Consider the following 12,653-nt stretch of genomic DNA (forward strand, 5'->3'; position numbering starts at 1 on the left):
CCTCCCCAGGGCCGCGGCGGGCGGGGGCGGCCCGGGGAAGGCGGCGAGGCTGCCCCGGTGCTCGGGCACGGGGAGCTGCGCCCGCCGCGAGTTCCGTGCTGAGAGAGGCGGAGAAAACAAAACAGAAAAACACACCACAAGGGGAAAAAATAACAAACAAAAACAAACAAAGGAAAAAAAATCGTAATAAGAAGAAAGGACAATTAACTAATCCACCCTCATAAAAGCAGAGCGGCCAGCCCGGGGCGGCCCCTCGGCGGAGCATGGCGCGGGGGGCGGCCGCCAGCCCGCGGGGCCCGGCGCGGCTGCGGGCATGACCCGGGCCCGGAGCGGGGCCGGGGCCGGGGCAGCGCTCGGGCCGGGGGGGCCGGGCCGGGCCGCGGGGCCGCCCCCCTCCCTCCGCCCTGCCCAGCCCTCCGCGCATCCTCCGGCACCGCCGAGCCGCGCCGAGCCGCGCCGGGCCGGGCCGGGGGTCCGAGCCGAGCCCAGCGGGAGGATGAGGGGCATCCTCTGCTTCTGCACCCTGATCCTCCTGGGTGAGTAGCGCGGCGCGGGCCAGCGGGGCACAACTTTCTGCCGGGCTCGCCTGGGGGGCATGGCGGGCACCCCCGGGCAGGGGGCTCCGCTTCCCAGCGCTCCGGGAGCGGCGATGAGCCCGGCTGGCTGCACCGAGACCGGGCTGGACGCGCTTGGAGCCGCCCGGGCTCCTGGAAGGTGTCGCTGCCCGTGTCAGGGGGGTCGGAACGAGATGCTCGTGAAGGTCCTTTCCAGCCCGAACCATTCCTCCTCCACTCCGTGCTCATCCATCGGCTTTCTGGTGCCTCCTCTGCTCTGGAGCCGAGCTCGCTGCTGTGCTTTCGGATGGTCCTGCTGCCGCGGGGATGCCCAGATGTGCCCCGCACATTCAGCACTTGTCGGGGCACAGGGCTCGGAGGGGCTGCGCTGCAGCTGCAGGGGAGGCAGGTTCTGCACGGCGCCGGGAATGCCCCGATGTGCCGGGGTTTGGGGCAGCGTGTGCGGGCTGGCAGCCCCAGCTCTGTCACCGCTCTGTCACAGCCCGAGCGAGCCGCGCGTCCGCCGGGCTGCGCTCGGGGCTCCGGGCTGCGATTCCCTCACGCCCCCCGAACCCAGCTCAGCGCTTTGTTCTTGCACCGAGAGCGGGGAGTGAGCGCCACAGAGGTTCCCCCCACCCCTGTGGCTGCCCTCGTCCCCTGGCGTGGCTGGCAGCCGCTGTCCCCGAGTGCTCCCGTGCTTTGAGCATCCCGCTCGCATCCTCCCTCCCTCCGCTCAGCCCGGAGCGGCCGCGTCTCCTGCGCGATTCCCGGGGCTCCCGCGGCCCTGGAGGAAGGGAACGGGGGTGAAGGGGCTGCGGCCCCCGGCAGCGGCTGGGGATGCCCGGGTGCCACCGCGGCTCCTCCCCTTGGGGCATTCTGTCCCCTCCCTGTGCTCCGATGAGGCACCAAAGCCAACATTGAGCCCGTGCTTAAATAGACCAGGAAGGGCTGTGGGGAGGCTGGGAATAGGATGTGCCTGTTCTCTTCGGGTGCCACTGCAGGAGGAAAAGGTCTTGGGGGCACTGAAAGTGGCTGGGACATCGTGGGGCGCCCGGAACTCGATCCCGCTGGAGCCCCGCTCCTGGGGAGAACCGAGCTCCGGGCAGGACCGAGCTCCTGGGCAGGACAGAGAGATCCTGACAGCACCGAGCTCCTGGGCAGGACAGAGAGATCCTGGACAGGACAGAGAGCCCCGGGCAGGACCGAGCCCCGGGCCGGACCGGGCTGGTTCTCCTGCGGTGGGCAGGCTCTGCCGGAGCTCCAGGTGACTCCCCGTGCCGGCTCTCCTGTCACTAGATGTCAGCAGCAGCAACCCTTCCAGGTCCCAAAGGTGGGGATGGGGGCACATCCGACCCCCCAGGAGGGCCCGGCCGTGTTCAGCAGGGCTCGGTTCGCTCCGGGGCTGGGAGTGCCCGGGCACGGCACGGCACGGCACGGCCGGGATGGCCGCTCCTCCAGCCCGGGGCAGGGGCTGTGCCCGGGCTGGGTGGGCTCAGGCTGCCCCAGGGCTGCAGCTTTTCCCTGAGGCTTTCGAGGCTCGGGTGCGAGTCCCGGTCTCGGCAGGATCCGTTTTCCAAGCGGCTCGGATTGGCTCCCTCATTGATTGACTGCCTGATTGACTGGCTGGTGGGCTGATCGATTTCTCTAGAGAAAGTGGCTTAGAGAAAGGAGCAAATGGCCAGTCCCATTGTCGGCAGTGCCGCTGGGAATAGGGGACAGGTGTTAGGGATACACTTGTCACCTCTGCTCCACGCCGGAGCAAAGCCATCAGCTGCTGGTCACCCTTTGCCCTTCTGGTCCAGGGGGACCTTTTCACCCCTGCAGGCACAGCACCACCCCAGCAGAAGCTCCTGGGCACCCTCAGCCTTCTCCCTAGGTATTTTTGGATGTTTGTGTTGTGGATGGACATGGAGATGTGCCTGGGATCCCCTGCAGGGATCCAGGGTGCAGGGCTGGAGAGGGCAGGCACGAGCCTGGCAATTCCCAGCTTCATCCCAGTGGGCAGCAGTGCGAGCTCCTCGCCTTTGATGTGTCCCCCTGTGGCAATTTTGGGATGATCCTGGCTGCAGGAGGCAGTTCCTGGTGAGATCAGGGCTCTCCTGATGGCAGTATCACCACCAGCCAGCCTGGATGGAGATCCCAGCTTCCTGCTGGCACAAGCGCACAGCGTGGCCCGGAGCAGGCAGCTTGCAGAACTGAACAGTGTTTTTATTGTCCTCAGCTGCTTTCCAGCCAGATCAGCTCCCTGAGCTGTCCCCCAGCAGCCACACTGATGGCAGTGCGAGGACAGAGCAGGAGCACAGTGCCACCCCTGAGGACAAGGGACATGAACTGGGGGAAGCTCATGGCTGCTGGAGTGTCCCCTGTATTTACCTGAACAGAAATCCCACTCACAGGGCAGTGCTGAAGCTTTCAGGAAGACCTTATGGAAAATCAGGGCTCCAGGAAGCACTGATAGAGGTACATATAAAGAGTGTAATTAATTTGACAAGGACACGGGGCTACAGCGGTGAGCAGCCTGAGCAGCACAGATCCCATCAAACACTTGCAGGGTTCCTGGGTTTGGCTCCTCACAGATCCCATCAAACACTTGCAGGGTTCCTGGGTTTGGCTCCTCACAGATCCCATCAAACACTTGCAGGGTTCCTGGGTTTGGTTCCTCACAGATCCCATCAAACACTTGCAGGGTTCCTGGGTTTGGTTCCTCACAGATCCCATCAAACACTTGCAGGGTTCCTGGGTTTGGTTCCTCACAGATCCCATCAAACACTTGCAGGGTTCCTGGGTTTGGTTCCTCACAGATCCCATCAAACATTTGCAGGGTTCCTGGGTTTGGTTCCTCACAGATCCCATCAAACACTTGCAGGGTTCCTGGCCTGGGTTTGCCACGGGTTCTGCAGTGATCCCATCAAACATGGGAGTTTCTGGCAGATTTTCACCTGGTTTGTGAACTCAGATCCTGGGGAAAAGCAGAAGAAATCTCTTGAAAATGCACCTGTGTGTGTGAGAGAGGGAAACTCTCCTTAATGCGTGGCTTTGTCAGTTTTGATGGGAGCAATCCGTTATTTGCATCAACAGAAATGTGATATTTATGTCTGTCCGTGTTGGTGCAGAGGAGAAATAAAACTTCTCCCTCAACAGGCTGCCCACTAATGCTGTGCAGATTGCTCTGCAAGGACCTTACCCCACCCAGAAAATATTTTTTCCAGAGCTCTGGAGCCTTAAATAGTAATTATTGCTGGGTAAAAATTAGTACTACTTAAGGCTAATAATTAGTATGAATTACTGTGAATAGCATTTTATTTTGCTTTTGGAGACAGAAATGTCTTCCCTGCTCTCCTGGCAATTTTCACAGATGATTTCTATTGTGCCTGAAATTCCCTTCATCATTTTCACACAAGACTTGTTCATTTTTATAACTTTCCACTTGGTCATTTTAAAACATGACTTCTAATGTCTCTAAAGTTTGCCACCTTTTGATAAAAATACCCTGCTACCAAGATATTCATGATTTCTTTTTCCCTCTAGTGGACTTTATATTCCTTTTCCTTCCTTAAAAAAAATATAAATGACCTCTTTCTTCTCAACCCAAAAGTGAGAGAGGACAAATTGAAAGGTAGTTCTCCTGATAGAAGAAATTTTTTTTTTTCAGAAGAACACACTTCACTGAAAAAATAAAAAGGAACAAAACTATGGCAAGCTTGTTCCTGTCAATCTTCAGCTCAGAACAGCTCCCTTGTTTCAAAAGCCTCTGTCAGAATCCGCTCTGGTGGCAGGGGAGCAGAGCCTCTCCTGGCTGAGAGGAGGGGGCTGGCAGAGCTCAGCCCCTGCCTTGGGCCCATCCCTGCTGGGCTCTGCTCTCCTGGGAAAGCAGCCTGGAAGCTCCTGGCTGGGAGGGGGCGCCTGAGGAGCTGCTGGGAGCTGGAACCAGGGGTGGTGATTGCTCCTGCAGCGGGACAGGGAGGAGAGCCCAGCCTGTGTGACTGGGCAGGGCTGTGGGGCTGCAGGAAAGGACCCAGCGCCGCCTCACACAGGGCAAGGAGGGCTCCAGAGGGGGAGCCACCGTCCATCCTGGGCAAGGAGGAGCTGGGAGTGCCACAGGGAAGGAAAAGGAATCTGCAGGAAGGTCACATCACATTTAAATCACCCGTGAGCCATGCAGGACCTGGGCTGGTAGCAGGTGATGCCACAGCTGGCTCTGGCTGAGCTGCAGTGAGCTTGGTGGGTGCTGAGAGAGGCCGTGCTCCTCGTGGGTGTTGCCAAGCATCTCTGGAAGCATCCAGGCTGAGGCTGGGTGGGGCTGTGAGCAGCCTGCTCTGGTGGAAGATGTCTCTGCTCTTGGAAAATTCCCTTCAATTCCAACCAGTCTGTGACTGGGATTTTTGATTAAATGAACTTTAAAAGGTCCCTTCCAACCCAAACTGTTCTGTGACTGTGGTGAGCTGGTGCCCCAGCTGCAGATGTCCTTGGGGCCCTTCATCCCCCAGCAGTGGCACAGGTGTCCCTGCCCTGGGGGTGGGATCCTTGCTCACCCCACGTCTGTGCTGTCCCCAGAGCCTGCCCATGCCCTGTGCTCTGGCCCCTGGCAGCAGCTGCTGGGGCTCTGGGCTGTGGCTGCCTGCAGCAGGAGCTGGAGGGGATGGGGACCCCAGAGACACAGAACAAACCCCACTGTCCTCATGGGGCAAAGCTCTTCCCTGTGTCCTGTTGTGTTGGATAAATATTCTCCGGCTCAGAACTGCTCTGGCCAGGTCCTGTCACTCTCAAGCCTCATCTCTCTTCATGTGAATCCATCTCCTTCCTCCAAGGTGTCCCCTGCAAGCTCAGGGGGCCCTTGTGGCTCTGCACAGCTCCTGCCAGGAGGGCACAGCCGGGGGGATTTGGGATCTTATCCCAGGGAACAGGGACAGGAGCAGAGGGAACGGCCTCAGGGGAGCTCAGGGTGGGCACTGGGGACATTTCCCATGGAAAGGGCAGGGCTGGAGTCCCCATCCCTGCAGGGATTTCACAGCCCTGTGGCTGTGGCACCTGGGGACAGGGGCAGGGGTGGCCCTGGCAGTGCTGGGGAATGGTTGGACTCTGTGGTCTTTTCCAACTTAGGGGGCTTTTCCAATTTAAATTATTCTGGGGCTCTCTATTTTTCTCTTTCTATGCAAATCCATCTGGAAAGCAGTTTGCATGAAAGATGCAGTGAGAGCAGTTGTGCTGTGGCTGATTTATGGGATCCAAGTGGCAAAGCCTGTCTGTGGTACCTGTCCCCACCGAGCAGAGTTATTGCAGCCCTCCCCCTCTGCTGGTGACATATGGCTCCGAGGGCTGCTCTGACACACAAGTGCAGCCAGCTGGCTTTGGAGGGGAAAGGAATGGCACAGATTTCTTGGTGCTCCTTCCAAAAGGAGGATCAAATTGCTCATCTTTCAAACACCTCCAAACTCAGGCGTCTCTTTGTTGCCCCAAGGGGGTGGCAGTGCACTTTGGGATGGGAGCTTAAACAGCTCCAGATGCTAACGGGCTGTGAGTTAAGCCTTGAGAGGCTGCTGGGTTTTCCCTCCTCGCCTCCTGTTCCTGGTACAATGGAAAGGAAGGCAGGCACACAGTTTGGGCCAGGCCCACCTGCAGTGCTGCTGCCTGAGCTGCAGGGCTGAGTGCAGCCCACCCTGCTCGGGGATCAGCCCTGCTGTGCCTCCAGGGACCTGGGCTGCCCTGGCTGCAGGAGGGGTGGAAGTGCCCAGGGGCCAGTCCAGCTCCAGACAGACAGCAAGGGGCAGCTCAGGGAGCCCCTGCATGGCCTGAGGGCTCTGGGGCCTCAGAGCTGAGCTGGACCCAGCCAGTGCTCAGGACAGGTCCTGAGAGAGCTCCAGGGTGCCTAAAGAGGTGCTGGAGTGGACTCCACCTCTGCAAAATAATCAGGTTTTGCTTTCAGCTGTGCATCGAAGGCTGGCTGGTGCCTCCTGGGAAATCCCATCCTCCTCGATTAATCAGAGCAAGGGAAATACGGGGCAGCCACAGCCTCGTGGGGAGGGAGCCTCCACTTGGAACGTGGCTGTGAATTCTTGTTTTGAGCAAACACTGGGTCTGGGCCACCACTCTGCAGAGTTCATGTGGTCCTGTTCGTGAGAATTTTACATAAACAGTCAAATCAATCATAAAGGGGTTTGAATTTCTCAATTCATCTTCTTTTACTGTTGTAGTCTTTATTGAACACTTTGCTCATTTTTTTCCCTCCTGCTGCCTAAACTGGAGCCCCCTAAGTGTCACCTCCACCTTATTAACTGTTGCAGCCTTTATTGAACACTGTGTTTTATTTTTTCCTCTTGCTGCTCTAATTGGATCCCCCAAAGGCATCACCTGCACCGTGATGACAACTGGAATGTCTTTCTGTCCCTTGCTCAGCCCAGGGGAAGGTGCCCCTGCCTGTGGCAGGGGTGGAACAGAATGAGCTTTAAGGTCCCTTCCAGACCAAACCATCCCAGAGCTGAGTGCTCGGCATCCCCATCAGGATGAGCTTTGAGGTTCCTACCAGAGCAAACCATCCCAGGGTTCCACGGCTGAGTGCTCTGCATCCCCATCACTGCACCCCAGCTCCAAAGGGCTGGCTGTAGATGCCATGGTTTGTCCTGCAGCCAACCCACCCGCCCTTCCTCAGAGCTGCTCCAGTGAGGAAACCCAGGAGGAGATTCACAGCTCACCTGTGTGGCTTTGGGTAAACAGCTTTTGGATCAGAGTACCTGTCCCCTGTGCTGTCCCTTCCCTGTCCCCTGTGCTGTCCCCTCCCTGCCCATGCAGCTGCCCAGGGAGCTCAGCTGTGCTGCCCCAGCCCCTGCAGCCTGCAGGGAGGCAGCAGCTGGATCCTGCAGTGCCCTGCAGCTGGTGTGAGCAGCACTGGGCACCTTAAAGAGCTCTCACAGGGCTGGGGGTGACAGAAGCCCCTGGAACCTTCTGTGAGCAGGGCTGCAGGTGAGGACATGGTGTTGGTGTGTGTGTGAGTGGGCAGGAGAGCAGCCCTGCATGCTGAACCCTCGGGGCTGGGAAGAGCCCAGGGCATTTACCTGTTTGTGTGAGCCCTGGGTGAGGCTGAGTGTGCTGAGAGTCTCCTGCTGCTGAGGAGTTCACTCCTCCTTGCAAGGTTAGTTGATTTGACACGAGTTACAGCAATTTCACGGTACATTTTTCCCTCCTTCCAAGACATTTGTCTTGTTTCTTCCCCTTGGTAAGAGAAAATAACCCAGTAGGCTGCTTGAGAGACAGTGCTCACCTTGGGCTGCTGTCACAGGGGACACAAAAAATCCCTGGGTGAGCACAGAGCTTTCCTTCAGTGTGGGAAAAGTGCTCGGGGGTCGTGGTGCTCAGCCTGGAGAAACCCCCAAGGTGACAGAGGTGACAGAGGTGTGTGCACAGGGAGCTGGCATGAGGAGGAGCTCCAGCTGTGGGGGAGGAATGCAATGCCTTCAGAACAGACCATGCTGGGGCTCTCACACCTCACCCTGAGCGCCCCAAATTCGGGCAAGACCATGGGCTCACACCTCTTGTCTGCTGCCTGGCAGGGAACGGCTGCAAGAGAAACTGAAATGTTGCACTCTGTGATCTCAGAGGTATTTCCTAACCCAAAAGGTTCTGTGGTTCTGTTAATAAAAGCTTTGATTTCAAATGACCTGAAGGGAGAAGAGCCAGTTTACCCTTAGAGGGCTGATGGGATCACTGGAGGACTCGTCAGGCTTTGGAGAATCAGCAAACCCTAAACCAAAAGTGCTGCCCTGAGGAACTCCCCGAAAGTGCTTGGCGACCCCATTCCCTGGGAATATGCTGATTTTCCCTATGTAGTTAGAAATCTTGTCTCCTTTCTGTGATGTTGAAAGGAAATGTCTTGAGGTGAGGAACCTCCTGTAGGATGCAGCTTTAGAGGCTCTCCTGCTGTTTGGGAACTTTGCTGAACTTGCACTACAGGAGTTCTCTGTCAGGGCCAGAGGATTTGGGAAGGGAATGCTGGAGAAGGTTCTGAGCAGATTCTGCTCTGGAGGTGAGATGTGGAAGAGAAGAGGCTCCTGAGGTGTCAGACAGGAGGTGCAGGGGGAGCTTCCCATGGTGACAGGAATTGACAGGAATTCAGGAGCTGGGAGAGGCGCGTGCAGGATGGGGAGCTCTGAGAGCCCTGCTGGATCCAGGGAGCCTCAGGGGCTGGGTTTCCTTCTGCCAGAGGGGCTGGGGCTCTCCGCAGGTGAGGAGGCAGCTCGGGGCCATCTGTCAGAGCAGGCTGTGGGCACACATCCCAGGAGAAGCAGGGGCAGAGCTTCCACCGTCCTGGGACTGGTGCGGGCAATTTACCTCCCCCTCTGGTAGTGCTTCATTCCTGCTCCCCACAGACCAGCCAGGGCAGCCCCTGGTGTGTGCTGGAAAGCCTGTGAGTAATTAACTACCTGACTCCAGGGCTCCAGAGCTCTAATTGAGGTCATTAGGGGCTATTGCATTACCGGTAAGTTTTGATCATAATGGAAGAGCTGGAGCAAAAAACAAACTAACAAACAGGAATTTTAAAAACCCAAAGAGCAAGAAGGAATGCAGTGAACTCCCCCAGAAGTGTTTAATCTGCAGGGTGAGTCTGTCCCATGGGATGAGGAATTGCAGCATCTGTGTCTGGGTCTCTCAGGTTTTGGATAATGGTGCAAACTCACTGCATCCAGGTGTGAAATCAGGATATTTTTAAGGCAGGGGAATTCTTGTGCAGCAGAACCAGCAGTGTTTGACCTGGGATATTTGTGTTTGTGGCCAGCAGCAAACTCCAAGGTGGGATCAGGAACAAGGTGACTTCCAGCAGCCCCTGCCTGAGCACAGAGCCCACTGAGCTCTTCCTCAGCAGGACCAAGGTGAAGTGAAGAGCTCTGCAAACCTTCCCCCATCCCAGGGATGCACAGGGAGAGGGATCCTGCCCTGCACTGGGGCTGGGGTGCTCTGCTCAGGGCAGGCTGGAAAGCTGCAGCTCATTTCCCAGAAAAATATTGGGCTTTTGGTACAGTTTGACTTTCGAACAACAATGACAGATCAGGAACAGTAAAATTTGAAATAAAAGATAGCAAGTGGAAAATGAAATGCTTATTAAGTATAATTCCAGGGGAAGAAAAATGAGGACTAAAATGAAGCCGCAGATGTTCCTCTTCTGTTTTATCTGCTTTTATTAAGAAAACAGAAAATGGCCTTCCCAGAGGGACCTTGGACAGGAGGAGAAATGGAACCTGTCTCTCACTTGTCCCCTGCCCACACACCAGACAGGTCCCAGAGGCTGCAGGAAATGGGTTTCACCCCACCTGGTTTTCACCTGCTCTTCTGAACTTCTCCTTTCAACCAAGAGAAGCTGGCAGGCCTGGAGGGACACTGCTCCTCTCTGCAGGTTGGTGTTACCTCCAAGGGCTTCAAAGCCAATCCCCATGACACCTCTGGCTCTTTCCTTGACCAGTGAGATGAACCCAGCCAACCCCACCAAGTTCCCCTGGTCCTCCAAGGAGCAGCTGATGTGGAGAAGTCAGGGACCCATCATTTCAATCTATACAACTAAAGAAATTAAAGACAAAGAAAACAAGATGAAAACACTATTTAGTGTTTTGTTTTTCTACTTGCAAAGCCCAAATTTCCCCAGGGAACATATTTTGCCATGGTTAAAGAGAAAGAAATCCAGTGAGAAACTTGTGTTTCACAGACCTGATGGCTCTAGCCCTAATGGTGGTTGGAGCTGCGTGGAGTTGGTGCCTCCTCTGGGGCCCACAGAGGCCTCCCAGAGCCCAGGAGCATTTGGGGCCATAGGAATTGCTTGTCCCACTGTTAAAGTCCCTGAAGAGGTTGATTATGGCCAGCCAGTCCTGTCCTGGCCCTGCTCACAAGGGCAAGGACCATTCCCAGCCGGTGTGAGAGGGGCTCTCTGTTTGCAGGAGGGCAGAGTTTACCAGCCTGTGGGGCAGCTCTGGTCCCTGGCACCTGCACCTTGGCTTTGCTGGGCTCAGTGAGGGAGACAGAGCACTGAGACCACCCTTCCCCTGCCAGCCAGCCCTGCCTGCTGCTCAGGAGCCCCCAGCTACTGCTGGACAAGCGTTTCAGCTTCATCTCCTTAGCCCCCACATCCATCTCCCAGCTCCCTTTCTGCTGCCCCAGCCCCAGGGCAGAGCTCTGGCTGTGACATGAGATGGCAGGTGATGGCACTGGCTGTGACATGAGATGGCAGGTGATGGCACTGGCAGGACACTGGCTGTGACACAGGGCAGGTGATGGCACTGGCTGTGACACTGGCTGTGGCAAAGCTGACACAGGGCAGGTGATGGCACTGGCTGTGACACTGGCTGTGACACTGGCTGTGGCAGAGCTGACACAGGGCAGTGATGGCACTGGCTGTGACACTGGCTGTGACACAGGGCAGGTGATGGCACTGGCTGTGACACAGGGCAGGTGATGACACTGGCTGTGACACTGGCTGTGACACAGGGCAATGATGGCACTGGCTGTGGCAGAGCTGACACAGGGCAGTGATGGCACTGGCTGTGACACTGGCTGTGACACAGGGCAGGTGATGGCACTGGCAGGGCACTGGCTGTGGCAGAGCTGACACAGGGCAGTGATGACACTGGCTGTGACACTGGCTGTGGCAGAGCTGACACAGGGCAGGTGATGGCACTGGCTGTGCCACAGGGCAGGTGATGGCACCGGCTGTGACACAGGGCAGTGATGACACTGGCTGTGGCAGAGCTGACACAGGGCAGGTGATGGCACTGGCTGTGACACTAGCTGTGACACAGGGCAGGTGATGGCACTGGCTGTGACACTGGCTGTGACACTGGCTGTGACACAGGGCAGTGATGGCACTGGCTGTGACACAGGGCAGGTGATGGCACCGGCTGTGACACAGGGCAGGTGATGGCACTGGCTGTGACACTGGCTGTGACACTGGCTGTGACACTGGCTGTGACACAGGGCAGTGATGGCACCGGCTGTGACACAGGGCAGTGATGGCAATGGCTGTGACACTGGCTGTGACACTGGCTGTGACACAGGGCAGTGATGGCACTGGCAGGACACTGGCTGTGCCACAGGGCAGGTGATGGCACCGGCTGTGACACAGGGCAGTGATGACACTGGCTGTGACACTGGCTGTGGCAGAGCTGACACAGGGCAGGTGATGGCACTGGCTGTGACACTGGCTGTGACACTGGCTGTGACACAGGGCAATGATGGCACTGGCTGTGACACGGGGCAGGTGATGGCACTGGCTGTGACACTGGCTGTGCCACAGGGCAGGTGATGGCACTGGCTGTGACACGGGGCAGGTGATGGCACTGGCTGTGACACTGGCTGTGACACAGGGCAGTGATGGCACTGGCTGTGGCAGAGCTGACACAGGGCAGGTGATGGCACTGGCTGTGACACAGGGCAGTGATGGCACTGGCTGTGACACTGGCTGTGACACAGGGCAGTGATGGCACTGGCTGTGACACTGGCTGTGACACTGGCTGTGACACAGGGCAGGTGATGGCACCGGCTGTGACACAGGGCAGTGATGACACTGGCTGTGACACTGGCTGTGACACTGGCTGTGACACAGGGCAGGTGATGGCACTGGCTGTGACACTGGCTGTGACACTGGCTGTGACACAGGGCAGTGATGGCACTGGCTGTGACACAGGGCAGGTGATGGCACCGGCTGTGACACAGGGCAGTGATGGCAATGGCTGTGACACTGGCTGTGACACTGGCTGTGACACAGGGCAGTGATGGCACTGGCTGTGACACTGGCTGTGACACAGGGCAGTGATGGCACTGGCTGTGACACAGGGCAGGTGATGGCACCGGCTGTGACACAGGGCAGTGATGGCAATGGCTGTGACACTGGCTGTGACACTGGCTGTGACACAGGGCAGTGATGACACTGGCTGTGACACAGGGCAGGTGAGGGTCCTGGCTGATTTAGGGGAGCAGGCAGGTCTGGCAGCTGTGAGCGCACCCAGAGCACACAGAGCCAGCCCTGGGCCAGGTGGGTGCCAGGCCACCAGGAGCTCCCTGCAGAGCCTCTGGGAGCCCTGGGAGCCCCCTGGGGGCCCTGCCATGGCCTCTCCAGCAGGAAAA

At 57.6% G+C, this 12,653-nt stretch overlaps 1 protein-coding gene across 2 annotated transcripts in view; it reads left to right on the forward strand.

The window, feature by feature from the left end:
• The first annotated feature begins 433 nt into the window (after window positions 1–433).
• LOC136555827 (GDNF family receptor alpha-4) overlaps window positions 434–12,653 on the forward strand; it is a 76,520-nt gene continuing 64,300 nt past the window's right edge. Inside the window, exon 1 of one of the 2 annotated variants that reach the window (XM_066548859.1) lies at window positions 434–536. In XM_066548859.1, coding sequence (XP_066404956.1) covers window positions 497–536 — 40 coding nt within the window. In that variant the 5' untranslated portion in view covers window positions 434–496. The remainder of the gene's footprint in view (window positions 537–12,653) is intronic. The other variant, XM_066548860.1, reaches the window with a different exon arrangement.

The sequence above is a fragment of the Molothrus aeneus genome, chromosome 4 (genome assembly GCF_037042795.1).
Source record: "Molothrus aeneus isolate 106 chromosome 4, BPBGC_Maene_1.0, whole genome shotgun sequence".
NCBI lineage: Eukaryota > Metazoa > Chordata > Aves > Passeriformes > Icteridae > Molothrus > Molothrus aeneus.